Raw genomic sequence first — 27711 nt, 5'->3', positions numbered from 1 at the left:
CCTCCTGTTAACACTTAATCTGAAGACTGTAATATAATGTGATCAAATAAAAATAATATCGTTTTTTATTTTAGCATAGTTGTTTAAATTTTATAAAAAAGACTATGAACCAATACATTTCTAATGATTTAATCTAAATGAACACATTATTACAAATATAGATGATTATAAACCTTTACTTTAAATAACTTTTTTCTTAAGGTGGTTTTGCCATGTCCACTATGGAGGACAAAAACTGACTGAAGTGCAAATAAATAAATAAATGTGAATATCAATACATTAAATGAATAAACATACAGATAAAGATGTCACTCCAAACCATCACTGAATGGTGGAAACTTGGTGAAGTGTTTTCCTGGAAAGTCTTACAGCACTTCATGCTTCCATCTGCCGACAGCTTTTATGGAGATGCGGATTTCATTTTCCAGCAGGACCTGGCACAATGCCCACACTGCCAAAAGTACCAATTAGTCTTATATAATATTCTAACTTTCTGAAACACTGATTTTTGGGTTTTTATTGGCTGTAATCCATAATCATCAACAATAAAAATGCTTAAAACAGATTTCTCTGTGTGTAGTAGTTTCACAGTTTGGACAGAATTACTGAAACAAAGCAACTTTTCAATGATATTTCAATTACATTTTGAGATGCACGTGTGTGTGTGTGTGTGTATCAGTCTATGGTGTGTGTGTGTATATATATATATATATATATATATATATATATATATATATATATATATATATATATATATATATATACACACACACACCATAGACTGATACATATATATATATATATATATATATATATATATATATATATATATATGGACTGGACAAAATGACTGAAACCTTTTCAATGTTGTTGTTAAATAACTTTGTTTCAAGCAATGATTCCCTGGGAGAAATACTTCATTATTTCGAAAAAATTAAGGGGTGACAACACGTTCAGCCATAACTATATGTAAGCAACTAAAAGTAGCTGAACACATTCATTAGATTCTTCAAAAAGGTCTGCTGTGACCCTAAAAGTTCACCAAATCATTCACACGCTGAGCCACACGGTGGAGTCCCATTCCAACAAGGCCCGCAGGTCACAGTGAGAAATGGCATGCAGCAGTGAAAGCGGGTCGGTGGTCAGTGGGAGCCCCCCGGTCACCGGATCAGCCACAGCTGCCTCCGGCTGCTATTTTCACTCCAGCATAAAGCGGCATGGGGAGCCAACAGCTCCAGCCTGGACTAGCAGCCTTCACACACACTCCCAGCCTTCTCTACGCCCACGCCATGAAGTCCGCAGGGGCCAAGGACCACCCGTCCTCCTGCCTGTGAGTGTGTGTGACCACTGTGCGTGTGTGTGTTTGTGTAACTAAACACTGTGTGGTGTAGCAATGCAGATTATTATGTGGTTGTACTAAAGCATGTAGCTATGTAGTTATTATAAGAAAAGCGATAGTCTTTTGCATAATGTGGTAAAATAGAAAAATTATGTTCAGCTTCTGAAGTTTAATTTGCTTGTGTTACACTAGAGATATAATGCCAATTTAGCAAACAAGTACTAAAAGCTTACAGAATTAAAGAATGTTCTATATTTCTACATAAATATGAATTAAAACATCATCAGGTTTTCCTACAAGCCCTAAAATAGATGAAAAAAAAAACAAGTTAAACAAATCAGACAAAAATATTATACTTGGTCGTTTATGTATTGAGTAAAATTATCCAATACTACATATTTATAAGTAGGAAATGTATGTGAAGAACTCTGATGTTGGGATGTTGGTGGGTTTCCTCACATTACTGCTCGCTTAGGTCCTTCAACAATATTTAGATTTGATTACGCTCAAGACTTTGACTTGGCGATTCCAAAACATTAACTTTATTCTTCTTGAACAATTCTTTGTTAGAACGACTTGTGTGCTTAGTTAGGGTCATTGTCTTGCTGCATGACCCAGCTTCTTTTAAGAGTTTGCTTATGAGTATTCCTTATTACAACCATATGCAAATCACAAATATGTAATATTAGATCATTTTCTTAATAAACAAATAACCAAGTATAATATTTTGTCTCATTTGTTCAACTGGCATCTACTTTTAGGACTTGTGTAAAAATCTGATGATGTTTTAGGTTAAATTTATATATAAAATATAGACAATTCTTAGCACTATAGAGTTATGAAGCTAATGTAGCTAGCTAACAAGTAATAAATCTTATTTTTGCAAATTAGCACTGAAGCTATGGGGCTAATGTAGGAGCTATAAGGCTAATGTAGCTTAGCTAGCACGTAATAAAAGCTTGTGTACTACAGTTAGCATTGTGCTAAGTGCAGGCATGAACTACACACAAAAAAATCCAAACCTATGTTGCACTGTTTATGGAAATGTGACACTGTGCTTCAAGTCTTTAAAAGCAGGTCAGTTCACTCAGTTCACTCCCCATCAAAAGCTAGATACAGGTACATCTCAGAAAATGTGAATATCATTGAAAAGTTACTTTATTTCAGTATTTCAGTTTAAAATGTGAAGCTCACATATTACATAGATTTATCGCACACAGAGTGATCTATTTTAAGTGTTTATTTATTTTATTGTTGATGATTATGGTTTACAGCCAATGAAAACCCAAAAATCAGTATCTCAGAAAATTAGAATATTATATAAGGCCAATTGGTACTTTTGGGCAGTGTTCTGTTTGGGCAAGTCCTGCTGGAAAATAAAATCCGCAACTCCATAAAAGTTGTCGGCAGAGGGAAGCATGAAGTGCTGTAGGATTTTGTGGGAAAACACTGCTCTGACTTTGGACTTCATATAACACAGTGTATCAACACCAGCTGATGACATGGCTCTCACAAACCACAAGCTGGAGACGCTGCTATAGCTAAGATAGCTAAATTTTATATATTTTGATATATTTTTTAAACGCAGCATAGAAGAAGTTGGATGAAATCGTTAGTGATGCTGATGGGCTATTAACTACCTTAATCATTTAAATGTGTGTGTGTGTGAGTGTGTGTGCGTGTGTGTGTGTGAGTGTGTGTCACAGTAACTCACCTCAGCATGCCTTTTGCAATTATTATTATGTTTTTTACTTTTACCAGACATGGATATACTTTAGAGTAGTCACAGGTGACATGAGTTTTGATGGGAGCCATGATGCTCTTGAACGCATCCCGTCCAAGAGGAGAAAACAATACACTGCCCACCCACACTAAACACTGATTGGCTGACTCACAGACTCTTTGCAGAGAAAAAGCCAATGCGCTTCATGAATATGTACATGAGGGGAGCGCTTTTCTCTCCCTCTCTTTCACACATGTGATTGGGGAAAATTGTTTGTGTCGCCTGCATGTGTTTGTGTTTACTATTGGGCCACTCGTTCTAGATTCAGGGAGATTGTATCTGACTTGGGGGGGATCAGGGTACCATTATTGATATGCGGTAGACTCCCGCAACTTCCGGGAGACTTGGGAGGTCTGCATTAAATGTGACCACCATTACCAGTAGTACGGCTGTAAAATTTACTCTGAGGGAGTGAACCTAAAACTAAGCTAAATCTATTACTGTACAAAAACTTGGACACCGGATTCCATTACCTCCCATTCTATTGCAATCAGAGTCTGCCCAGTGGTGCTGCCAGACTTGCCTATTAAGTTGGTAGACCTGTTCCATTTTCCCAGACCAAGCATGTCTCAGACTGCCTTCATTGAGTTTACACTACAGAAAGCAAAGCATTTTTTCCTGTTACTCTTTCCTCATTGCTGTAGATTGGGAATAACTAGAAGACATCAGGGGTACTCTGCTAGAACACATCAGTGAAAAGAAAGGATCTGAAATGGATTTATGGGTTTTAATGGAGTTAATTGATTGATTTCAATAATCAGTTCAATTCATTTTTTCCGTGGTCTGGATTGCTCTTGATTAAATGAATCCTAACAAGATATGTTTCTGTTAAGTGGAATTACTGTATATGTTATTGTTTTGTAAGGGAGTTTATTTATTGTTCATTGTAGCTCTTCCCCCTCGGACCCGGAGGAGCTGGAGAGTGGAAGCGAAAGCTCAGAGAAGTCGACAGGTGAACCTGGGAAGCGCACCCACCGACCTACCCGGAGGTTGGTGGGGGTCAGTAAACAGAGGCAGGCGGCAAACGCCCGTGAGCGTGACCGGACACACAGTGTGAACACGGCCTTCAGCGCCCTGCGGACTCTAATCCCCACCGAGCCGGCTGACAGGAAGCTGTCCAAGATTGAGACACTGCGGCTGGCCTCCAGCTACATCGCCCACCTCGCCAACGTCCTGCTGCTGGGTGAGACCTGCAGAGATGGGCAGCCGTGTCTGCAGTACCGCGGCGTACTGCAGGGTGGTGCCACCCGTGCCTCACTCAGACCCATCTGCACCTTCTGCCTAGGGAACCAGAGGAAAATGGTGAGCACCCCTACTGTCAGAAAGAGCTTGTGGATACCGTATTTTTGCACTATAAAGTACACTGGATTATAAAGAGCACTATCAATATCAGAGTGTATTTTCTGGTCTATTATGCAATAGTAAGAAACAGAGGAATTGATGTTTATCTACAAAGATTTCGCGCCTGAAAACTGTTTATCTGGGTGAGAAAAGCAATTCCAGATTTCCACTAAGGCTGGGTGCAGCAGCATTAGCGGATAACTGCTAGCGCTAGCCGCTTTTAGTGCTAGTAAACAGCGCTACACTGACAGAATTACACTGTGAAACCCTTAGTGTTCTGGTAAGCCAGGGCTATATCAGCTAGCGGTTTGTTCCACGTAGCTTGTTTTAACACAGTAAACGTGCAGGCCGCAGTCCGATAATAAATAATAAAATTAATCATAGTAAGAAAATTGAACATGCAGCATATTTAAAAGAGTGGTTGACAGTCATTCTTGACAGAATTAGAGACATATTACACACAAAAGTGCTCAACACTGGTCCCAGGACTGCCTGGTAAAAATTCTAATTGAATACACTACAGTCCAAACAGTGATGCCAATCCCTTTATTTCTGCTGTAGACTGAAAATATTTGGGTTTGATATTAAAAGATGAATATGAGACACACATTCAACATTTCAGCTTTTATTTTTCGAAAGTACTGGATCAGATCAACCTATAATATATACAATGTATAAAAACTTCATATTTAGTTGCAAATGTTTTGCTTGCAATAACTGCATCACTAAACTTTTACACTCTTCTTCTGTAATCCTCTTCCAGGAAGTGTGTTTTTTGTCATTATCTTGCTGCAGAATGTTTCTGTAGACTTCTGAGTTCACTTTACATTAATTAAGATTAATGAGCCCATCCCAAAAGAAGCCATGCAAGCTTAAGCCATGATGCTACCTCCACTGTGTTTCACAGATGAGCTGGTATGTTTGGGATCTCAAATCATAGTGGTAAATGATAATCTCTGTCTCACCACTCCATAGGCTTGTCTCTTAACTTCAGTGCAAAGTCCAGCCTGGTCTTCCTCTTCACTGTGATAATAGTGGGTTTTTTTTTAATCTTCTGGTGAATCCTCCGTATTTTTGTTTAGGAAGCCTTCTGTAAACAGGAGCTGAATAAAAGCTGTTTTAGGGGTCTTTCTTAACAGCAGACAACAGAATGTTTGTCATTAACTGTTGTGATTTTCCTTGGTCTACCCGTTTGTTATAACTGTTACCTAGTACACCAGTGACGACTTTCTTTTTCTGGATATTCCAAATAGTTACTTGTTTTAATCCATAGTCAGCTCTCATGTTGGTTACTCCTTTGCCTATAAATGCACCGTCTGCACAGATAAAACCAAAATCTGAAACTGAGTTTGGAGGTTCAGCGCTGTTTATTGTTTGAAACAAAATAAAAAGGTGATTAAATAAAAATAACTTGTTAAAACTTGATTAAATAGGATATTAGGATCCTATAAACTATGAAACAGACTAAAAGCATGTTAAAAAGATTGCAGGGCCAAAACAGTTTTGGTTCTTTCTTTACCACTGTGTTCTAATAGAGTGGACATTATTTGCAGTCTACAGCAATAAAGAGAGTTCTCAGAAGGTAACAGGGGAAAAACAAGGGTGGTAGGTGTCCAGGAGTGGGGTTAGTGATCACCACCTTACAGTGTAGGATACGCACGGAGAAACAAGCCATGAGCAGAACATTACAGTGGCTTGTAAAAGCATTTGTACATCTATTTGTAACTTTTAACATTAACATTTTCACATTACAACCACAAAATTAAATGTATTTTTTTAATAAATAAAACAAAGTATCACATGATTGCGAAGTAGAACGAAAATGCAAACTTCTAAAAATGTGGAAGAAGGTGCTGTGGTCAGATGAAACCAATGTTGAACTTTGTGTCAGAATGTAACACTGCTCATCACCCTGAACACACCATCCTTACTGTAACACATGGTGATGGCAGCATCATGCTGTGGGAATGCTTCAGCAGGGACAGAGAAGCTGGTAAAATGGAAGGAGATTCACCTTCCAGCAAGACAATGACCTTAAACATACAGCCAGAACTACAGTGGAATGATTTAGATCAAAGAATATTCATGTGTTAGAATGGCCCAGTCAAGTCTTGACCTAAATACATGAATATTGCTCTTTACAGACGCTCTCCATCATCCTGGCTGAGCTTGAACTATTTTGTAAAGAAGAATGGGGCAAAAATCTCTAGATCTAGATCTCTAGATCTCTAGATGCGCAAAGCTGGTAGAGACAAACCCCAAAATACTTACAGCTGTTATTGCAAGAAAATGTGACTCTACTAGTGAAGTTATGAATATAACTTAGTTTTGATCCACGCCCTTTACTCCACCCATTCTCCACCCTACAGAAATCCTCAATTGCCCTCTACCTGCGTGTTGAACAACTTCGCACCCATCTTCCTCCTTCCTTTCCTTCCCCCTTTTCTCTTCCCATATCTCTTCTTGTGGGGGGGCTTCAGCTTCATGCTTTCCAGGGAAGCTGCCCCGAACTCCTTTCCAAATCCCCCCCTCCCTTTTTCATTCCAGTCTAATGGCATGGGAAATACCATGGAAAACCATGTATAATTTTCTTTCCACTTTACAATAATGAGCTACTTTGTGTTGGTGTATCACTATCACTTTAGGTGAAAAATGTTCAAATAGTTTAAGTACTTTTGCAAGACACTGTAGGTGTGACGGTTTGACAGGATGCAGGACCAGTGCTGCAGGGTGTGTGTTGGTCTCTGATCTGCGTGTCTCTATGTTTTGCAGATGCGAGCCGGGGAGAAGCACACAGTGTGAGTCCACGGACCCGGACAGTTGGACAGGATGGGACGGGACTGGACGGGACATTGCGTCCTCTTCAACGTTTACATGTAAAGACTCTTGTACAGACAAAACAAGCAGATGTATATTTTTTTTAAATCTGAGGACAGACGGAAACAGAACCTGAAAATCAAACACTGAAATGCACTTTTTTTCCCCCCACCCCACTCTTTCGTTTACAAGTGTGTGTGAGTGTGTGTACGTGTGTTTGTGTCTATGCCCTTGTTTTGGTGAGTGTAATCAGAGCCTAGCGTGTAAAGCTGCACCTGGCACAAAGTTATTTCAGTGTCAGATATAGTAAGCCTCCACGGGCCTCTCCTTAAAAAACAAGCCCCATGTCTGGCCATCCCAGGTCACATGATGGTAACCGAAACCTGCAGCGGTTGCTGTCAGTACACAGTCACAGCACTTTTGGGCAAACCCCCCCCGGTACCCGCCGTTCCTTCTTCTCTATAGACTACAGATATGTTCACGTTACAGGGTCGAAGTGACAAAGCGCTGCACTGACCCGTCACTGCCCTGCCCTCACAGATCAGCCAGAACATTAAAACCTGTTTTAATAACACTGGATGATATGGATCCAGTGGCACCTGTCGAGGGGTGGATCTTTTAGACAACTAAAGTGAACAGTCAGTTCTGGAAGCTGTGAAACTGTGACGTCTTGACGACTGGGTCAGAACGTCTCCAAAATATCAGGCAGGTCTAGCAATGGTCAGTACCTACCAGTACAACCAGTGAACTTTTGATAGGCTGGGTCATGGGTCCCACCTCACAACTTGTACAGAACTTTAAATCTGCTGCCAATGTTTGTTAGTGCAAGTCAGATACAACAGGAATCTTCAGAGGTCTTGAGGAGTCCATAGTGAGACCTACATACCATAAGGAAAGTGTTTTTAATGTTATAGCTGATATGCATGATGGAGGCTCACCTGGCGTTACAGGAATAGCTTGTGCTAACTTAGCACTGAGGACTGTTTAGAGATAGCTAGCTAATGTTTTACAATGGAGATCATGAATGACCTCAGCTGGGTCAATCTTTTTAAAAAGCTGCTTATTAAAAGAGGACTGTTGCTGGTTGATTTTCAAACCTACCCTACGCTGGTCAAGAGCTAAGCAGGTCAACCAACATAACCAGCCTGAGCAGCTTGAGCTATCTATGCTGATTGTTTCTTCTCCAGCAGAGCAGTGACTTTAGCTGTTTTAGGATAGCTGGCTTGACTTTATTGTTCTAAACTGAAGCTGGAGAACCTTACCTGCCTAACCTGGATACTTGGAAAAAGCTGAAATAAGAGTATCTGTACCACTGCAGAGCACAGCCTTATCTTTACATCATGATCTATTTGCACTAAGATTAGCAAACGTAACCAAAATGATGAAGCACTTTTTATCATATTACGAGAATCTACCAAAGACTATGAGATAGGTCTCACTCCTAGTAATGCTGCAACTTGATTTTGCAGAGCACCAGCTTGACGTTCCCCCATCGTACGGACCCTATACAGATTAGAGCTTAGATCAGGCCCGAAAAATTCAGCCCAACCTGGCCTGAGCCTTTTTAGTCATTAAAAGTGTGTTAAAACTGAGCTTTCAAATATCATTTGAACGAAATCTGTTCAAAATGATTTTAATTAAAATTGCAACACTGAAGAAGCATAGATCTATTATTTAAGAAAAATATTTATGAAGAACAGATCTCTAAAAGATTAAAACAGGATCAATGCGAACAATAATCCACAGGCCTAAACATCGGTAAATTAGACTACAAGAATTATGTCTGAATTACTTTCCTCTAATACAATTTCACATGGTTTAAGAATATAAAACACTTTCTGAACGAATGAACACTATAATGTTTAGCATATTTAGCCTAAGTGCAAAAACACAAAAAACAATAATAAGGCCACGAACTGTATAATCATTTAACTTTCTACTACTCTAATATAATTACCTATGTTTAAGAATATAAAATACCCTCTAAACAAATTATTTATTTTATACTAAGCAAATATCCTAGGTCCAAAAACACATACTGTGCAGCTATAACATTCTAACATTTAAAAACAGTCTGGTTTGTTACTTTGCAATATTGTGATCATCATGCCATAGTTTTATATAAAATCAAATAAAAATAGCATTAAAAAACAAAGCCCGACCCGACCTGGCCCAGGGAAAGTGGTGGGATATCTCAGCCCGACCCAATGCCAATTCTTGGAGTAGACATCTACTGGCCACTATAGCAGGACCCTTAATAACAGGTTTTGCCAATCAGGTGCCAATTATGGGCATGACAGCGATGACAGAAAGGCCTGTAACACTTTGGCTAATCGTGTAAACCCCTAATCTGAATTTATATCTTATTTAAAGTCTGCACTTAGCTAATAGAGTTAATATGGAAGTGAGGAGGGATTTCATATTACTGTAATCATATTTAATATTACTCTGTATATCAGTGTCTAGGGCTGTGAGGTCATCTGAAACCTGAATGTTTACTTTGACTCGTTTGCGTGTATTGCACAGATTGATTCGTTTTGTAGTGTCTAGAGCCTGATTAGTGTCTAGAGCCTACAGTCTGTTTAACAGAACACAGAACGTCTCCGGCGCAGTGTTTTAAAGCTTATAGTGAGTGTTTTTAATATGTCATATAGTGGTGCTGAATCAGGGTTAATCTTCTTTAACATGCTTTAAAAATATTCAAGTGCAATTTACAGTGGCTTGCAAAAGTATTCCTACCCCTTGAACATTTTCACTCTTGGTCATCTTACAACCACAAACTTGTTAAATGTGTTTTATCGAGATTTTAGGTGACAGACCAACACAAAGTAGCACATAATTGTAAAGTGAAACAAAAAGGATACAAATCTGAAAAGTGTGATGTGCAAGTGCAAGTATTTAGCACCTTATTTCAATACTTAGTAGAGCAACCTTTTGCTGAAAATACAGTTGCAAGTCTTTCAGGGCTTGTCTCAACCAGTTTTGAGTATCTCTCTGAAACTGAGATACTTTCTTTGCAAAATAGCGCCCTGTCTAGAGCGTCTGTAAACAGCATTTTTCACGTCTTTGCATTGATGCTCATTGGGATTTAGGTCAGGACATCTAAACCATCCACTGTAGTTCTGGCTGTATGTTTAGGGTCATTGTCTTGCTGGAAGGTGAATCTCCATCCCATTCTCAAGTGTTTTGCAGACTCCAGCCGGTTTATTTCCAGGATTGCCCTGTATTTAGCTCCATCCATGGAGCTGCGGATTTCTGCAGCTCCTCCAGAGTGATGATGGGCCTCTTGGCTGCTTTTCAGACCAGCTCTTTTCTTGCTTCTTGATCTGTCAGTTTGGATGAACGGCCTCGTCTTGCTAGGTTTGAGGTTGTAGAATACTTTTTTCATTTTTGGATGATGGAATGAACAGTGCTCCTTGGGATGCCAAAGGCTTGGGATATGTTTTTATTCTCTAATCCTGTTTAAACGCTCTCCAAAACTTCTCTGTCTGGTGAAAGCATTGGTCTTTATGATGCCTTTACAGAAATGAGACTAAATTAGACGCAGCTGGGCTCCACTAATAAACTAATTGAGTTCTGAAGGCAATTGATTGCACTGGATTTTATTTAGGGGTTTCAGAGTAGGGGGCTGAATACTTTAGCATGTCACACTTTTCAGATTTGTATTTAGTTAAAATAAAAAACATATATAATTTTTATTTCACTTCACAATTATGTAGCTACTTTGTGTTGGTTTATCACTTAAAATCTCAATAAAATACATTTAGGCTGTGGTTGTAAGGCGACACAATGTGAAAAACTTAAAAAGGGGGTATGAATACTTTTGCAAGCCACTGTAACTATTTCATCTGTGAACAGAATACTCACAAAATGTCATGCAGTGCAACCATACAAATAATATTTAAGTAAATCATATTATATAAAACTCTGACCATGCTGTTTAAAAAGCATGAATAATATAATAAAAGTCCCTGTTAATTGGTTGCGCACCATGACACTTGAGGAAATTTGAGGTTTTTGCATATGTGGCATATATACTAGACATTTTAGATCTAAAATATTTTTATTTTATTTTTTTTAAGAAAAGCGTACATACATTTATGAAAACAAGCTGTTGTAAAATATTGTGTTAAATAATTCTCCTTATAATTGTTAGTGTTTAATATACATAAAATATTGATAAAGACTGCAGATCACATGCACGTCACATCATTTACTCAATTCTAGTTGATGTAATGAAACTTTTGGATCTATTCTGGACCTCTTTGTTGCACCACGTCCTAAAGGAATGTAATTTTGCTTTACTATGTATTTCTACATTCACAAAAGCCTCAAACAGACCTTATTTAACAACAAGAACCCTGAATTTAGTAACTGCATGTTTTGTCTCCTACCTCTAAAATATGAATTCAGTACGCTGCGCCTCGAACCCTGTCAACATACTTGAATTGTCCTTTGCACATGGCAATGTGAAAGCTGCTGCTATTTAAATGATCATGTATTTTTTTGTACAGTAAGAGAATTTTGTCTGTACTCTTCTTGTGATTTTCCAAAACCTAATAAATTATTTTCAAAAATCATTTCTTTTTTTTTTTACTGAAGTAAACATACATGTAAAAAACTGTTATGGGTGAACTGTGGATTGTGGCACCATCTGGTGGACATGAAAACATAGATTGTTTAACCCTTTAAAACCCTGCATCGTGTATTTTCTATATTTTTAATTGTTTTGTAATATATAACACTATTTTAGAGCTGTTGTCCATCAGAATAGACCATGAACCAGCCACTGATTTATAAACCAATAAAACAGTAACTTGGCCCCACCCACTGAAAAACAGTAGTACTAGAGCCACTGATGGAAAATAACAGCTATTCGTACTAACTTTCATTTAGAACACTTTCTACTCACGTTTTTTTTTACTTTTTAGGGATGGTTCATAAAATAAGAATATGGAAAATTAAATATTACACACATTACAGTGTAATGAAAATAAAAAAATACTATTAAATATTTTAGTTAATTGGATTTATTTTCTATATAATTTTATAGTAAAATATTAAGAGTCTTCTTTTCTACGCATTACAGCCAGAAAACAGAATTCTTAATCCCCCCCCCCCCCCCCCCCCCATCATCACTGGAGATCAGACTAATTTTTGATTGTCAAAATACATCATATGGATTTAAGCTTTTGACATGGGTCAAAAGTGACCTGGCTGAGTTTTAATATTCTGTATCTTTCTAATGAGCAACATGGGTAAAAAGTTATACTATTAATTATAGTACATCCTTATTTTATTTGTTCTTTTTATAATAAATAAAAGCCCTTTTGTATCACTACCCCTCTAATGCAGACATGGATCAAATATGATCCGCATTCATTTTCTATGTTAATTCATGTATGACAGTGTTCCCTTCAGCACAAATTTTTCATTTTTATTCTCCTTTTTTACTTTATGAAGAAGCTTTTGTATTTCTACATTAGGTTTACACACAGGTACATAAAATGTTTTGTTGAAATCTAATTTAGAAAAACCAACACTAAAACTCAGGGATATGTTTAATAGTGAAAGTCAAAGCATTTCCACACCCAACACAAAGAGAACTTAAGGGATTGAGAATAAACTTTGTGTACCTTTAGGAAAAGCAATAATCAGTGAGGTTGGCAACAGGGAAAATCTGCTAGAGAGCATAAAGATTGGACTTTGATTACATGACCTTTTATTGCTCCAGAGTACGAGTAGAAGCTAAACACACCTATCGTAGACAAAAAATAAATACAACACACAAATAGGCTACTTCTAATTTTTATTTCTTAAAAAAAGTCAATTAGGTCATCAGATTAAAGAAATCAGTGATGAATCAATAAAGGTGGTGAGAGATTAGAGGGAAAAGGCCAGCAGTCATTTAAGGGTCATTTAAAGTGGGCAGCTAGCTGTGTTACTCGGCGCTGTACAGCTGAACATGATGACAGGAGCAGCTAGAAAGAGCTGGTGCAGATGGTCCTCTGGAAGGGCTTTAATAACCTTTGGCAACAACTTCACAACGAGGAGACTATCTCTCAGCAAATGGAAAGCTCACACCCAATTTACATGATTTATTCATTTTGTCTGGAGCAATGGTGGCAAAGTAAAAATCCACATCAGGATTTCTGTGTTCCAACTGCCTGGGCAGCTCTGTTTCCCTTCAGGGCTAAAGGACACGAAGGCATCGATAACGCACTTATAAAAAGGGCCGTCTTTAAGCCAACATACAGCGAGATTCTATTCTGGCTAAATTTCATGGAATGTTTTTTTCGAAAGGAATCATGTGGTAATAAATAATTTAAAGATGTCCAAACATGTCAACACTCTACATCTCCATGTGAATGCTTACAAAAGGGTTGACGATTTACAACTTGTGCTGTATGCATTTATATATATATCTATATATAATTTTCTTCTCTTTAAAGTGTAAACCTTAAGATTAGATAGAAAAATCTGTTAAAATTAACCATTTTGTTACAAAGCCCTTAAATGACATCTAAATGTTATGGTCGAAAAAACAGGAGGTAGAATCAAAAGAACAAAATAAAAAAAAAAAAGAAAGGAAAAAACTAAAAATGAACAAAAAGTACAACAAAACATTCTGCAGCTCCTATGTTAGCTGATGCCAAGCTGCTGCAGGTCCCAAACTGAAGATCTTAATCTCCCTCTTCCTCATCAGATTCAGACTCTGCAGGAACAACACAAGCACAGATCACACGTTAAACGAAAAAGACATACATCTTGCACTATAGTATGCATAGACCTATGCATTTTTTTATTGACATTAATTAAAAAAAAAAAAAAAAAAATCTAAAATTATCTTTATAAAAAGACTAGAAGCCAATAAATGAGGCCAGTCTTAATACCATTAAGGCTCTTCTGCAAGGGTCTTACAGGCCTTTTAGGCAGCTGAACATAGCAATCATCATCACTGGAACACAATCTACCTGTGCTGGAAAAACCCTGCTCTACTGACTTCATAATTGTACCCGCTATACTTGAACTCTAAAATAATTTGTCACATTTTAGTCATTTAGTTTTATTGACACATTACACTACATTTTGGTAACATTGTATATGGGTGGAAATATAAATATGAAATATCAGTATATAAGGGAGACAATAAGTGCAGGACAGGAAGAGTTGTGTGTGTACCTTCTTCTGCGTTCTTCAGCCACTCAACAAACTTTTTCATCTGCTCCAGGAAGACGCTCTTGCCTTTGGCCACGTGGCCCTCAGTGTACCACTTCAGAATGGCCTCCTCACTCAGAACATCAGCTAAAAGAGGAGCAAACTAAATTTAGGATGCATTTGATAATGTTTTCTATCTTTGTCACTTAAAACAGGCATCAAAGCATCAAAAGCACTGAATGCATTGACACCAGATTAACTATTCATCTTTTTAGACTGCCAAACTTGTCCTAGAGTCATTTCCAACTAATGGAAAAATCAATGAATTGGTGTTTGGTGCACATTCCATATGAACATGAAGGATCTGCTCAGACTCACCTTTGTAGAGCAGCACCACGATCTTCTGGAAGGCCTTCATGAAGTGAATGTTGTCGTAGCAGTACTCTTGGATCTTCAAAAGAAGGGTGAGCTCAGACACACCCTGGGAGGTGAAAGCCTTCAGCAGTGGGCTGTATTGCTGCAATAATAAGGATATTTATTAATTAACCACAAGATATATTATGTAGAACCATGTGCATTTCCATGTGTTGTTTTCATGACATTCAATGATATGAATATGAACATGATAAAGACCATACTTCAGCCAAAATAGCATTAAATAAATCCTTCAGTTTCAGAGTGAGCCTGAAAGGATTTCATGACCATTGTGCAGGGGCTGGGTTCTCTCTAATAACAGGGCCTGTTTTACACATGAGCAGACTCAGAAATCAATCAGAAAAGATTCTACTAAGAGATTAAAATGAATGACGGACACAATTACTCAATTACTAAGGGTAAATTCAGCTCCATTTTTATTTATTTTAAAGTTTTCTCCTGCTTTTATCCCCAAATTAGCTATGCTGAATACTCCACCCTCTCAGCTGCCCTCCCCTGATCATTAGCAATGCCCCAACCCACTTTTTTTTTTTTTGCCTTTTTTCAAAATTTGAGCTCAAGGTGGAATGAGCTAAAAACCAGGGGGTTTCATGCACCTTTTAATTGACTGGTTAAAATTGTGGATTTGCAGAAGCAATTTTTTTTTTATCTCCAGCATTCCTACATTCATTCTATAAATAAAGTCAGATAAAGGAACACACATTTACACACTGTTGTGATGCTTAGTATGTTCAGTATATGTCACTTTCATGAGAATGAGTGTTAAAATGACTGAGAAAGGTCTGTAAGGAATTTTACACGTCTTTAAAAGGTTCTGTGACACATACACCACCCATGGGCTCTTTTGGGATAAGACAAATGTTCATTACCATACATTTCTGAAATGTTAGTGTAGACATTAAAAACAACAGACTTTTTTTAAGCTTTTTTTTTTAAATAAGGGACCAGTCCAAATGCACATTTGACTGTGAGGAAACATAAGCTAAAAGGCTGATGTATGTCTTTCCATGTTTCTCCACAAAGTGCTATTAAAGTATTGAAAATGTGTTTCAAAATAATGTTCTTGTTCTTGTTTACCAAATTATTGCCCACTCCTAAACAAACCACTGTTTCAGCTTAGTATAAAACCAGAAAAAACAATATTGTTAATCATTACAAGTGTTGAAGTATTACAATATAATCTTTGACAGTTTAAATACAGATTATGGGACAAAGAGCACAAATACTCCACTGCTCTTCCTGTGCGTCAGCAAGTTTAAATTTAAACCAGTATATGACCTCAAAAACGTCACGTACAGTGCCTCACAAAAGGAAAAAAAATAAAATAAAATAAAATAACCCTTGCATGTTCTCAGTCACCTTAAAACCAACATAAAGTTGCAGATTATTGTGAAGTGGAACGAAAATTATACATTGTTTTCAAAAAAGTTTAATCAAATAAAAATCTGGAAAGTGTGACGTGAAGTGTGCAGAAGTATTTATCCCTCTTTACTCTAAAAACCCTAAATAAAGTCCAGAGCAATTAGCTGCCTTAAGTCACTTAATTAATTAATAGAGTCCAGCTGTGTATAAAATGTAGTCTAAGTATAAATAGTCCTGTTCTGTGAAGGCCTCAGTGGTTTGTTAGTGAACACTAGTGAACAAACAGCATCATGAAGACCAAGGAACTCACCAGACAGGTCAGAGATAAAGTTATAAAGTTGTTGAAAAGTTTAAAGTAGGAATAGATTATAAAAATGTATCCCAAGCCTTGAGCATCCCAAAGAGCACTGTTCAATTTGTCTACATTCTAACACTGCAAACTGAAACTGTAAGCCATGTAGGGGAACACAGCAAACATGTGGAAGAAGGTGGTTCTGGTCAGATGAGACCAAAGCTGATCTTTTTGGCCTGAATACAAAGCGCTTTGTGCAGCTGAAAAAAAAACACTGCCCATCATCCCGAACATATTATCCACTGTGAAACATGGTGGTGGCAGCATCATGCTGTGAGAATGCTTTTCTTCAGCAGGAACAGGAAAGCTGGTCAGAGCTGATGGGAAGATGGATGGAGCTAAATACAGGGCAACCCTGGAATAAAACATGTTGGAGGCTGCAAAAGACTTGAGACTGGGAAAAAGATTCACCTTCCAGCAAGACATTGACCCTAAAAATACAGCCAGAGCTACAGTGGAATGGCTCATTGCACAGAATTTTCATGTGTAAGAATGGCTCAGTCAAAGTCCTGACCTGAATACCATTGAGAATCTGTGGCAAAGACATGAAAATTGCTATTCATAGACGCTGTCCATCCAATCTGGTTGAGCTTGACAAACCCCCAAAGACTTGCAGCTGAAATTGCAGTGAAGGGTGGCTTAAAATGTTATTTATTTATTTAAAAAAAAAAAAAAAAAAAAAAAAAAAAAAAACGTATCATTTTTGTTCCACTAGTCTTTAACAAATGTGAACAAGTTCAAGGGGTATGAATGCTTTTGTAAGCCACTGTACTTGGTGCAAAAGTGCAGGGAGACTTATTAAGCGTGTTTAAACAGGCTACCAGTTACTCTATTACAGCATGATTAAACAAGACTGAATGCGTTTCTTCCTGAAGGAGTATTCTCTGTAAAAGTCTTCACCTAGAATATACAGTCACTGATTAAAGTGCTATTCTGAGTGATCTCAGTAGATTTCACTCACATCTAGAAGAAATAATTTACACTATGACCAAATCATTGTGGATGTTCAAATCCTGACTACATTGCTCCAAAGCCTAATAGAAAGCCTTCCCTAAAATTTACAAACAGTTACTTCAACAAAACAAAAGCCAGAGATAGAGAGGGGTCCCATTACCCCTGCCTATATACAGTAGCGTATTTACATGACAAGACAGTACCTTCAAGTGTTTGATGGCTTGTTCTGTGACGAGCTCCTCCTTCTTGTTCCACTCGACTGAGCTCATGATGCTGGTCCACACGATGCCGATCATCGTCTGCTCAGAGATGTTGGTCTTCTTCATCTCCTCACGGACGTATGCAATCATCTGCGATCACAGAGCAGAACAGTAAGACACCCCAATGGCTATTTAAATAAGCACACTAACATTTAGCTGTGAAAAGGATCTACAGGCTGACTTACGTCTTTGAGGGTCTCTCCGCGGGACATTTGCTCCTGCAGCTCCTTCTGGAGCTCCTTGCGGGCACCGATGGACTGCTGGTTACGAGCGAAGTCAGACAGCTCCTTCAGCCCGGCGTCCGTAAAGTATTTGGAGAAGTGCTCGCAGCTCCGTTTGTTGGCGGGAAACAGCTCCTATGATACCACAAGAGATGAGAACATGTTTATTTTAAATCTCAACATCATGATTTTTTTTTGTTGGAGATTTATAACTCAAAAAACTGAATAACATAGATGTCATACAAATCCTACCAAACAGCGAAACCTATCCTTGCTAACAAGCCCAGTGACCTGAATCTGTCATTAACAATCGGTGAGTAATACAGCATGGAAAAACAGCAAGCACTGAAGCCAATCGCGACTCTATTTTTCATATCTCAAGAACAAGTAAAAGGTTCTTATTTACCACTGCAATGCCCTTGACCTGTCTTCAAGTGTTAGGAAGTAATCCATCCAATATATATATATATATATATATATATATATATATATATATATATATATATATATATATATATACGGTGTATATATATATATATATATATATATATATACGGTGTATATATATATATATATATATATATCAATTCCAATATCTTTTAATATTAACCTATTATTAAATAAAATAAAAAGGAAATATTTAATAATGTGACTTTTTTAGTATATGATTAATATATGATAATCTAAGCAGATAATGTTCAGATATGAATAATTATGTAATTGTATAAGGAATATGTAATTGTATAAGGTATATGAATTATTAAAAAGCTTATAACTCTTTAAAGACAATGTGTATTTGCATTATTATGCTACCGTATTACAGGTATCAGTACATATATGCTCCAAATATGACAATACTATCGTTTATAGAAAATCTAACGTCCCAAAAAAAAAAAATGTTGAGACAGGCCCAACCCTGACATTTGGTCACCATCAAAAGACATCTATTAGCTATTCTACCTAAGGAACGAGGGAACCAATCTTTGTGTCTTTAACAGAGTTCCTATACTCTACCATCAGCCTGCTGTCCATGCCAACTTTCCGCAGACTGGCAGCGACCGAGTTGATGTCCTTCTCGTTGATCCAGGATTTAAACAGTTTGACAGCGAAGGCAGCAGAAACACCTGCAAATCACAAATTTACCTCACGTTAACAGAGCTTCACTTGCAATGTGTTTCTGCAACTGGCTGACTATAACTAGCTCCAGATATTTACAGATCATTAATCATCATCATCGCAGGTTGTTTACCTTCTTTGACCAAGTTCTCATTGAAGAGACTGTTCAGGATGGATGCTGAAATGTTCCCATTGGCCAGCAGGATACCGGTCAGCATGGCCAGCTTGTTACGCTCAGACTCTGTGAACCCTTTTAAAAACAGCAGCAGCTGCAAGGCAGAAAAACAAGCAAATTAAATCAAGAAGTCAATGTTAGTCTGCTAAAGCCTAATTATTTCAGTCCTACTGTTCAATTGCTGATACCAATCCAGTTTAGGGATGGATACCACAATCACACACGTGTTCTGCCACAAATGACCAATCTATGCTGATAAATATCTTAATTTATTTGGCTTTAAGTCTGATAGAAGTTCAAGAATGTGCTAGAGAAAATATATTATATTGCATAATTTAATTTTAATTAATACATTTAAAAAGTGTGAACAACCCGACATTGGTTGAGGAATGGCAACAAACCAGGGTAAACAGATGTTTAAACCAGAGAAAGTGTAAAATTTCAGTAGCTACTCTGAAAGCAAACTTTTCTACCACTCACCTTCTTGATCTCCTCCTCAAACCCTTTCTCCAGGTACTTGTACCGCCTGATCAGCTTGTTAAAAACCTGCAGACAGGAGAGGCGAGTTCAGACACATTTATAACAAAGAACAGTAAATCTGTTTCAGCCAAGCATTAAACACAATAAACAGTGAGAAAGAGTGGAACTGGGACAGATTATATATCGGATATATTCTGTAACTATACTTTGAACATAGTCAGTTAGGAGGCAGGATTAGAAGGGTTTTGTTTAGTTTTTACCTGAGCATATGCTTGCATTGTCTCCAGGTCCTCATTTGCCGTGAAGAGACAGTACTCAGTACGAGTCATGTCATCGGATAGGGTCCCGCCTGGAGCTATATTGTGAGGAAAACAAATGAATAAATAAAAATATTAGTAATCTCTCTTAAAATCCAGTAAAAACCAAGCCAAACTGGCTAAAATAATGACTGACAGCTAATGAAACCAGTGTTAAGCTACCTCTACCTCTGCATGACTTAAACCATTACTTTATTACCTTTTTTTCCAAACTGGATGTTTTAGCTGAAATATACAGCCTAGAACAGTACTGTTAGCTGAAGTAACCTAGCATTTGTTTGTATGCAAAAATACTACTAATCTGTGTAAACTAACACACATGTGATATACTGTGGATTTCCAGGCTTTCTATATGCCTTTATTTTAATATAGTACAGCCAAAATGCTGCATGTTGTGTTGCGGCATCCTAAGGAATCTGAATAGCCAATGAACTTGAAGAGTTTGCCCTGGTATGCTTTAAAATTAAAAGTCCTCTGCAGAGTTTAGTGGTTTTAAGGTCATGAAGTTGCAATTTGTGAAAACTCTGGTGCATTTACCAATTTGATCACTTGTCTAAAACCAAGTTAATTAAATGTACACTTAAGTCTTTAAAATGTTATTGCCAATACAATAATTAAAGTGGCATACAAAGTAGCAAGTAAATTTAGAGCACAAAACTGGAACCGAAAAACTCAGAATAAACACAAACACAACAGTCTAAACCCTGAATTAAACATCACCATGTGTGAAGAGTGTCTTTGTCTAAAAGCGGTTCCTCACCCAGCATTCCGCCGGCCACCAGGATGTCGAAGAGAGTCTCTGCATACCGGCGATAGTCGAGCTTGGCACCAGAGGCATCAAGGAACTTTGCAACCGCTTCCAAGTCAGTGCCAGTTTGGTTCAAGCCTTGCACGATACTTTCTTGAAACTGAGAAGGATCAAATCTCTCCTTTTCATCTGAGGAAGAGGAAAACCACACAGTTCTCTATGAAGGCAGCATGACAAAAGCAGCCATATACATGTTTGGTAATTTAGCTTTGGTGCTCACCTCTTTTTCGGGTTTTAAAACGCTGGCCGGTAAGCGTTGGCTTTTGCTGCTTTTGATTATTCATAAAAGACACCTGTTTAACACAAACACACAAAAGAAACATTTTTTTAAACATTAGCAAAATACCATCTGGACTAATTACATTGACTGAGAAAAAAAAAAAAAAAAAAAAAAAAAAGATTTTATCAGCATCATTATTTAAGACATGGACGAGCTTGGCGCCCAATTCAGTGTTGGGCTAAAGACACAATGTGATTCCATGGAATGATGGCTTCATTCAATACATTTGAGGATGAGCTGCTGAAGTGACAGGAAAAAAGTGGCCGATAAGGCCCTAAAATAATAAACACATTTCATGGTATTTTTGCGATAACGATACTTCTGGCAAGATAAGCCACTGAACTTAAAAAAGTAAAAAATAATATATATAATTTCAAGAATACACTACTACAACAAAATGAAAACTAAATTATTATATTGCATACGATATATGGCACACCCCTAACTGATATATTAAATAACACAATAATTTTAATAATAATAAATAATAAAGCAATGATCCAGAATGCCATAGTACTAATAATGCACTCTAAATATACTATAGTACTATATAGTATATAGTATATATAGTACTGAAGTACAATAAATTATAATCTGTCTCTAGTCCATATATATATATATATATATATATATATATATATATGAATTTTTCTCCTGCTAAAAATGACAAAAAGTAGTACACTGATGTGATAATTAGGGGTGGGTGATATGGCACAATAATTCAGGGTATATTATTCAATATTAAAAAATCTATGGCACACCCATAGGCAGAACTATCAATAACCAAACATCAGTATCTTGGCCCATCAGAAGAACTAGTTAAATGATAAAAAAAAACATAGAAGCAGAAAATACACATTTTCCAACACTAACCAAACACATAACCTACATTCTTTAAATAAGGTGAGATGAATAAAAGACATCTGTCCTGTGTTAGTATGTGCCACTAAACAAGACTTGAATGAACTAAAATGATGGACAGAGTGCTGTTAGGAACTTTACCCATCTTTTGAAAATGGGATGTGCCATACCGCATTGTACCGCATGCAACATTTTTAATGTCGTAAATGATGTTATACCCTGAAACATACCATATCACCCACCCCTAATTATCACATCAGGGTAACTTACTATTTTTTTTTTTTTTTTTGCTGTTTTAGCAAAAGAAAAATTCACTGTTCTCATTTCTGATTATATATCTACCAGATACAGATTATATCTGTCCAGTATCATTAACTTTATTTTAAACTTGGATATATGGAAATATTTTGAGTGCATTATTAGTACCATGACATTCTGGATCATTGACTTCAGTTACAAATCTAAAAAAAATCTCGTTTTTTTTACTGTCAGTTAGGGGTGTGCCATATCATATCGTATGCAATAACAATTTTATTTTGTTGCAGTAGTGTATTCTTGAAATATTTTTAATACAGTGTTTGTACAGTGCGTCATGTTGCCTTGAGTAACGTTATCGCGAAAATACCATGAAATAAAAATAAAAAAATAATACCACTTTAAAGGGTCTGTGACGCTTTAGGCTTGTTATTTTAAATACAAAAGTGGCAGGTACTAATTTGGTTCGGGCCTGGTGTTGGGCAGAGCTTGCCGTTTAGACAGTTTTTAGCTAAAATTAAGCTTATTCACTGCACAATTTGTGTGTTTAAATTTAATATTCAACATACATATTTATATTAACCCCACACTTTAAGGATGGGTTAGTAAGTTTTATGTCGTTTTTGTCAGTGTTTATCCTGGGTTAGACTAACATAGGGGTTTATGTAGTTTTAGGTTGTATTTATATTTAATAAAGATTTAATTAAACGGGTGTTAATTGGATTTAAGCTGTTTCATACTTAGTTAACTAGCTAACTAGCCTAACTTACCTAACCCCATGCCTTCTGTTTGCCTGGTCCTATTTTGGGTGTAGGGTCATTTCTGAACTTATGCTAAGCTAATAGCTCGAGTTTGACGATAGAAAGAGTCGTTACTGCTACACGAACCTCAGACAGTCATAATATCGTATATTTAGATTTAATATAACAGCTGTTAAACGTTTTTAAATCTGATACATCGCTTCAGTCTCTCCGCTTTTTTTAAAATCGACTCGGGCACGTTAATTAGCGGTTAGCCCGAAGCTAATCCCACCAGAGCGACAAACCAAAGGCATTTTCAACCAAACTAACAGCCATCCGCGGCCGACAGCTGAACTCACGCGAGCCTCGTTAAGTAAAAAGCGCGCAAACTTTAGTTATTAATCAGATAGTTATGAAAACTCACCGAAATGAATGCAGATAATAAACGGCTTCAGTCAGCAGCGAACAAAGCGTCCGAATTAACACAGCTAGCAAGGCCTGCCACGCATGCGCACAATACGCTATACAGCGGCCGCGCATGCGCAGTACGCGCGGTGAAGTCAGTGGAGATGTTGGACAAGACTAAAAACACTCGGTTTATGTATTTATATAGTGTTTTAATAGTCACAAAAACGCAATAACAGCATTATATTAAAAAATAACAACCACAAATGGCTGTTAGATTAATTACAGCGACATTCTCCAGCTTTGCGGCTTTGTTCGCTGTAGACTGGATCTGTCCATTTGTGAGCGTTAAAGGGGGACTGTAATTTAAAATTCTAGCTTATCTACGTACTTAATTTATTCCATGTAAGTGTTATTGAGCTCAACACACGTATTTTAATATATCTAAAGTGTTTCTTACTAATAATAAGCGCATATATGTACACACTAGCCCTCGTGAATGTGTTTGTGTTAGCTCTTCAGTAGTCCGCTCCCCCGCAGACCGGCAAAAGTCACCCACGCGGTTGTCATAAGGCCGTGATTTGGAGTTTAGGCCTCAAACGTGGTGTTTTCAGTTTACAGGACGTAAGGGGTTTAGTTTAGGAGTTATAGGCTCATTTCCATTTGTCTTTTATACTCATAGCCCTTGGAATAGTATTGCAGGGGGAAGGTGTTAAATCCTTTCCCTAAAAATTGAAACAACCCTTAGATCATCATCATCCTATACAGATACAGCAGTGGAGCACTAAAGTTCAGACACCTAGCTGCTGGTTAACTGGTAAACTGTAGAGAGAGGGCATTGTATGCCTTTAAAAAGGGGGCAGGTGCTGCAGCCATTCATTATTATTGTCATTTTCGTAATTCATCTGTATGTGGAGCTGAAATTACCCTTTATTGGCTTTTATTAGCTTTTATTTTCCAGTCCACCTTAAATGCTGCATCCTCTGCCGTATGTTGCACTGTTTAAGGTGGAATGGGAAAGTTAGCTAGCTAGTTACTGAGACGAACCAGCAGTGTTTTTAATGCTTGTTATTAAGAAAATGGCCATAAAACATTGAAACTACTTATATAACTAGAGGTTTATAACTAGAGGTTATCAGAATCATATTTTTATTTAAATAGAAATTACTTAAATTTGTGGGTTTATTGAGGGGATAAGGTGCAAACATATTTAATACACTGTAACATATAGAACATGCATGATCACAGCAGTTACTAAGGTAGAGAGTTTATGATTTAAGAGTTTATCACATCTTGCCAGTAATTCTCAGCGTGCCTCTGAACAAACTTATCAGAGGGTAAATATTTTTATAAAATGTCAAATATTCAAGTGAATGTAAATTGTGAACTCACTGATAAATTTCTGATTCTGAGAGGTCTGAAACAAGGCTGCTCAGTTAGCAATTAGTCCGTTTAAAATTAAAAATATATATATGACTCACTAAAAGGTGCTCAAGTAAATAAAAAAGGTTTATTATATCTGCATATGCAGATGATATTACAGTTATAATTACATCAAGAGAAGAAATAAAACCATTCAACAACATTTAAACAATATGAGCAAGCATCAGGCACCAAATTAAATATGTCCAAATCAGAGTGTCTATGGACTGACAATACCAGTGAAACATTATCAATTAATATACCTGAAAAAGATCAAATAAAGATTTTAGGAATAAAGTTTGATAATAATAATTGCGTTGACATAAACTGGAATGAATAAATAAAAAAATAAATAAAATACGAAATTAGCCAATTTAAAAATGAAAACTTAAGTTACAAAAATGTTTATTATTACAGCATATATTTTATATAAAATGTATTTTTTCATCTTGTATATTTCCACACACTGAAACCTAAAAAATAAATTATGAAATCAGCTGTAACTTTATTTGGGTCACTACTCATAAGGTAACAAAAAGAAAATTGATTTTTAAAGTAAATAATTTGGTGGTTAGGGAGCAATCGATATTGGTTTAAAAACAAAAATAGAAGTGTGCAAAATTATAGCGAGGCTCAGTGGGTGGGCAATATTACAAATTGGAAGAAAAAAAATAGGGATATCAAGATCAAATATACCGTATTATAAAATTATCTTCTTAGATTTTATAAATATATATGAAGCACTCAATGTTTGCTGGACTTTTGGCACGATTAAAGAAATTTAATAAAATAATAAAATAATAAATAATAATAAATAATAAAAAGATAGCAACTGTTTTATATGGTGGTTTAATTGAATTTAGCGATACACCAAAAATGACTCTCAATCAATTATTAATAATCCTAACAGTAAAATCCTATCTAAAATGCTACAAGATATATCTTGACTTATTTCTGTACAAAGGCTTCCAGTGAGAGCGGTAGTGAAATGGAGCTGGTATGTTAAAACCTCACAGTGTCCGATGCCAAACTGTACTAATGAGGAACTCATAGAGCATTTTCTCTTTGATTGTTATAGGTCTAAAGAAGTCTGGGATAAACTAAAATATATTAATATTGCATGTTAAATAAATACAAAAACATTGTCTTTAGTATTTTAGATACTCATCTCTCAGATTCAGAAAAAGAAATTGTTTGGTTAATTGTAAATTTAAACTTGTTAAGTTGTTAAGTTGTAAATGTAAACTGTGAAACACTAAATGTTGCATGACTATTGTGTTAAGTGAATATGTGTTTAAACAAATTACAACAGAGCTGAAATGACAAAGGAGTCTGGACATTTAAACATAAAAAGGTAACATCTGGAACTTTCTATCTTTTTAAATATTAAATCATATAGAATGTTGAACATGTCAATCCCAAACAATCCAAAGTGTATTTATTTTGTGTTTGATGTGCAGTAGAGATTTGTTTTAAACAGGGATATTGCCCCAAATAGTTTTAGGAATTAGCATTAACCCAAAAGAGCCAATGGTGTCACAGACCCTTTGAAATCAGTGTTAAATTATTTAAAGCACTATATCCATTTTTAATTCAGAAACTCCCTAATTGACATACACTGACATCTTGAGTGTGCTGCAGGTCAGTGTGTGTGACTGTGTGATTCTAGTTTCAATCCATTATTAAAAGGTTTCTCATTGGTTCTTCAGTAAAAGCAATGGATCTGTTAAATATATATATATAAAATAATTGATGCATTACTTACGGTATATCAGGAATTTAAACATTAAAATATTTACAGTTGTTTGCCCATAGTAATAGAAAACGTGCATAAGCTGCTCATTGAGTTTATCTGATTAAAATATTAATTTGGTATCAATATTCAGAAATGGGTTTGGGCTCTTATGGGTTGGCAATGAATACAATACAGTCATAATAATTATTCCTGTTAAATACATTTGAGCTTTTTGTCTGCAGTTGTTTTGCACTTTATGATAAATGTCTGGGATAAGATACTGATGCAGAAGGATGCAAAAGATTAAGGGCCAGTTTCCCAGGCAGAGATCAAGCCTAGTTATAGACTGAGTTTGAGGCTGGGTTTAATATAATACAGGATAATGTAATCTGTAATCCTATTACTGTACAGGATAATGTAATTTTTAATCCTGTTATTAACTGAGCATAGGTGTACATGTCTTTTCAGGTTTGATTTCAGCATGGTTGAGTGTAGTTTGTGTTTAGGCTGAGATTCGTTACAAGTTGGAAGAGTATTGGACTGTGCAGTGAAGCAGGATAAAAAAAAGTGTCTTATCATGCTGCATACTAATTAAACTGTGGAAATCAGCGTTAAACCCTCAGCATGTGATGTGATGTGATGGGATGTGGGATGTACCAGCTATTTCACTCACCATCACAGTTCAGCAGAACCTTCCAGAGAGTGTAGACTAACTATCTGTGAGGTGTTTCACCATGCCATCTTCAACCACAAGCAGTGAGCTGATCTTCTACATCAATGGAAAGAAGGTGGGTTCAAAAAATAAATAACATTTAATAACTTGTTCATTCAGTGTCTATTTTAGATCCTGTGTATGTTCACTTTAAGCCAAAAGGGTTCATATACTACTGAAAAGGGTTCTTTATCTCTTGTAACAATAGTGGAGCCCTCTTGGTGCTCTGTAGAATGTTTTTTTTTTTTTTTTTTTAAACTGTCCTGTTATAAGCCGAACATATGAATGCAAAGACCTCTTCAGATCATTTGAAACCATTTCAAAAGACTCTAGTTTCAATTAATAAAAAGGTTTCTCAATGGTTATTTAGTAAAGGCAATGGA

General features: G+C 36.5%; 3 protein-coding genes across 3 annotated transcripts in view; 2 read left to right on the top strand and 1 right to left on the bottom strand.

Moving 5' to 3' along the window:
* The first annotated feature begins 1159 nt into the window (after positions 1 to 1159).
* Positions 1160 to 11860, top strand: si:ch211-246m6.4 (transcription factor 15). Its single transcript, XM_007257093.4, has 3 exons — positions 1160 to 1330; positions 4013 to 4424; positions 7236 to 11860. The coding sequence occupies exons 1-3, from the start codon at positions 1218 to 1220 to the stop codon at positions 7263 to 7265; spliced, it is 555 nt and encodes a 184-aa protein (XP_007257155.2). The 5' UTR covers positions 1160 to 1217; the 3' UTR covers positions 7266 to 11860.
* Positions 11861 to 13072: 1212 nt separating this feature from the next.
* bzw1a (basic leucine zipper and W2 domains 1a) lies at positions 13073 to 23631 on the bottom strand. Its single transcript, XM_007257064.4, has 12 exons — positions 23479 to 23631; positions 21139 to 21211; positions 20871 to 21047; positions 20054 to 20148; positions 19794 to 19859; positions 19272 to 19407; positions 19037 to 19146; positions 17987 to 18157; positions 17745 to 17891; positions 14817 to 14955; positions 14463 to 14585; positions 13073 to 13995 (listed from the first exon to the last, which is right to left on the bottom strand). The coding sequence occupies exons 2-12, from the start codon at positions 21200 to 21202 to the stop codon at positions 13964 to 13966; spliced, it is 1260 nt and encodes a 419-aa protein (XP_007257126.2). The 5' UTR covers positions 21203 to 21211; positions 23479 to 23631; the 3' UTR covers positions 13073 to 13963.
* Positions 23632 to 26957: 3326 nt separating this feature from the next.
* The window catches only part of aox5 (aldehyde oxidase 5), a 70631-nt gene continuing 69877 nt past the window's right edge, over positions 26958 to 27711 (top strand). Inside the window, exon 1 of the mRNA XM_049471366.1 lies at positions 26958 to 27404. Within this exon, the coding sequence (XP_049327323.1) occupies positions 27351 to 27404 (54 nt within the window). The 5' untranslated portion in view covers positions 26958 to 27350. The remainder of the gene's footprint in view (positions 27405 to 27711) is intronic.

This window comes from Astyanax mexicanus, chromosome 23, assembly GCF_023375975.1.
Source record: "Astyanax mexicanus isolate ESR-SI-001 chromosome 23, AstMex3_surface, whole genome shotgun sequence".
In the NCBI taxonomy this organism is placed as follows: Eukaryota; Metazoa; Chordata; class Actinopteri; order Characiformes; family Acestrorhamphidae; genus Astyanax; species Astyanax mexicanus.
Note: the sequence above shows the minus strand (reverse complement) of the source record. Positions and strands in the feature narration are given on the sequence as shown.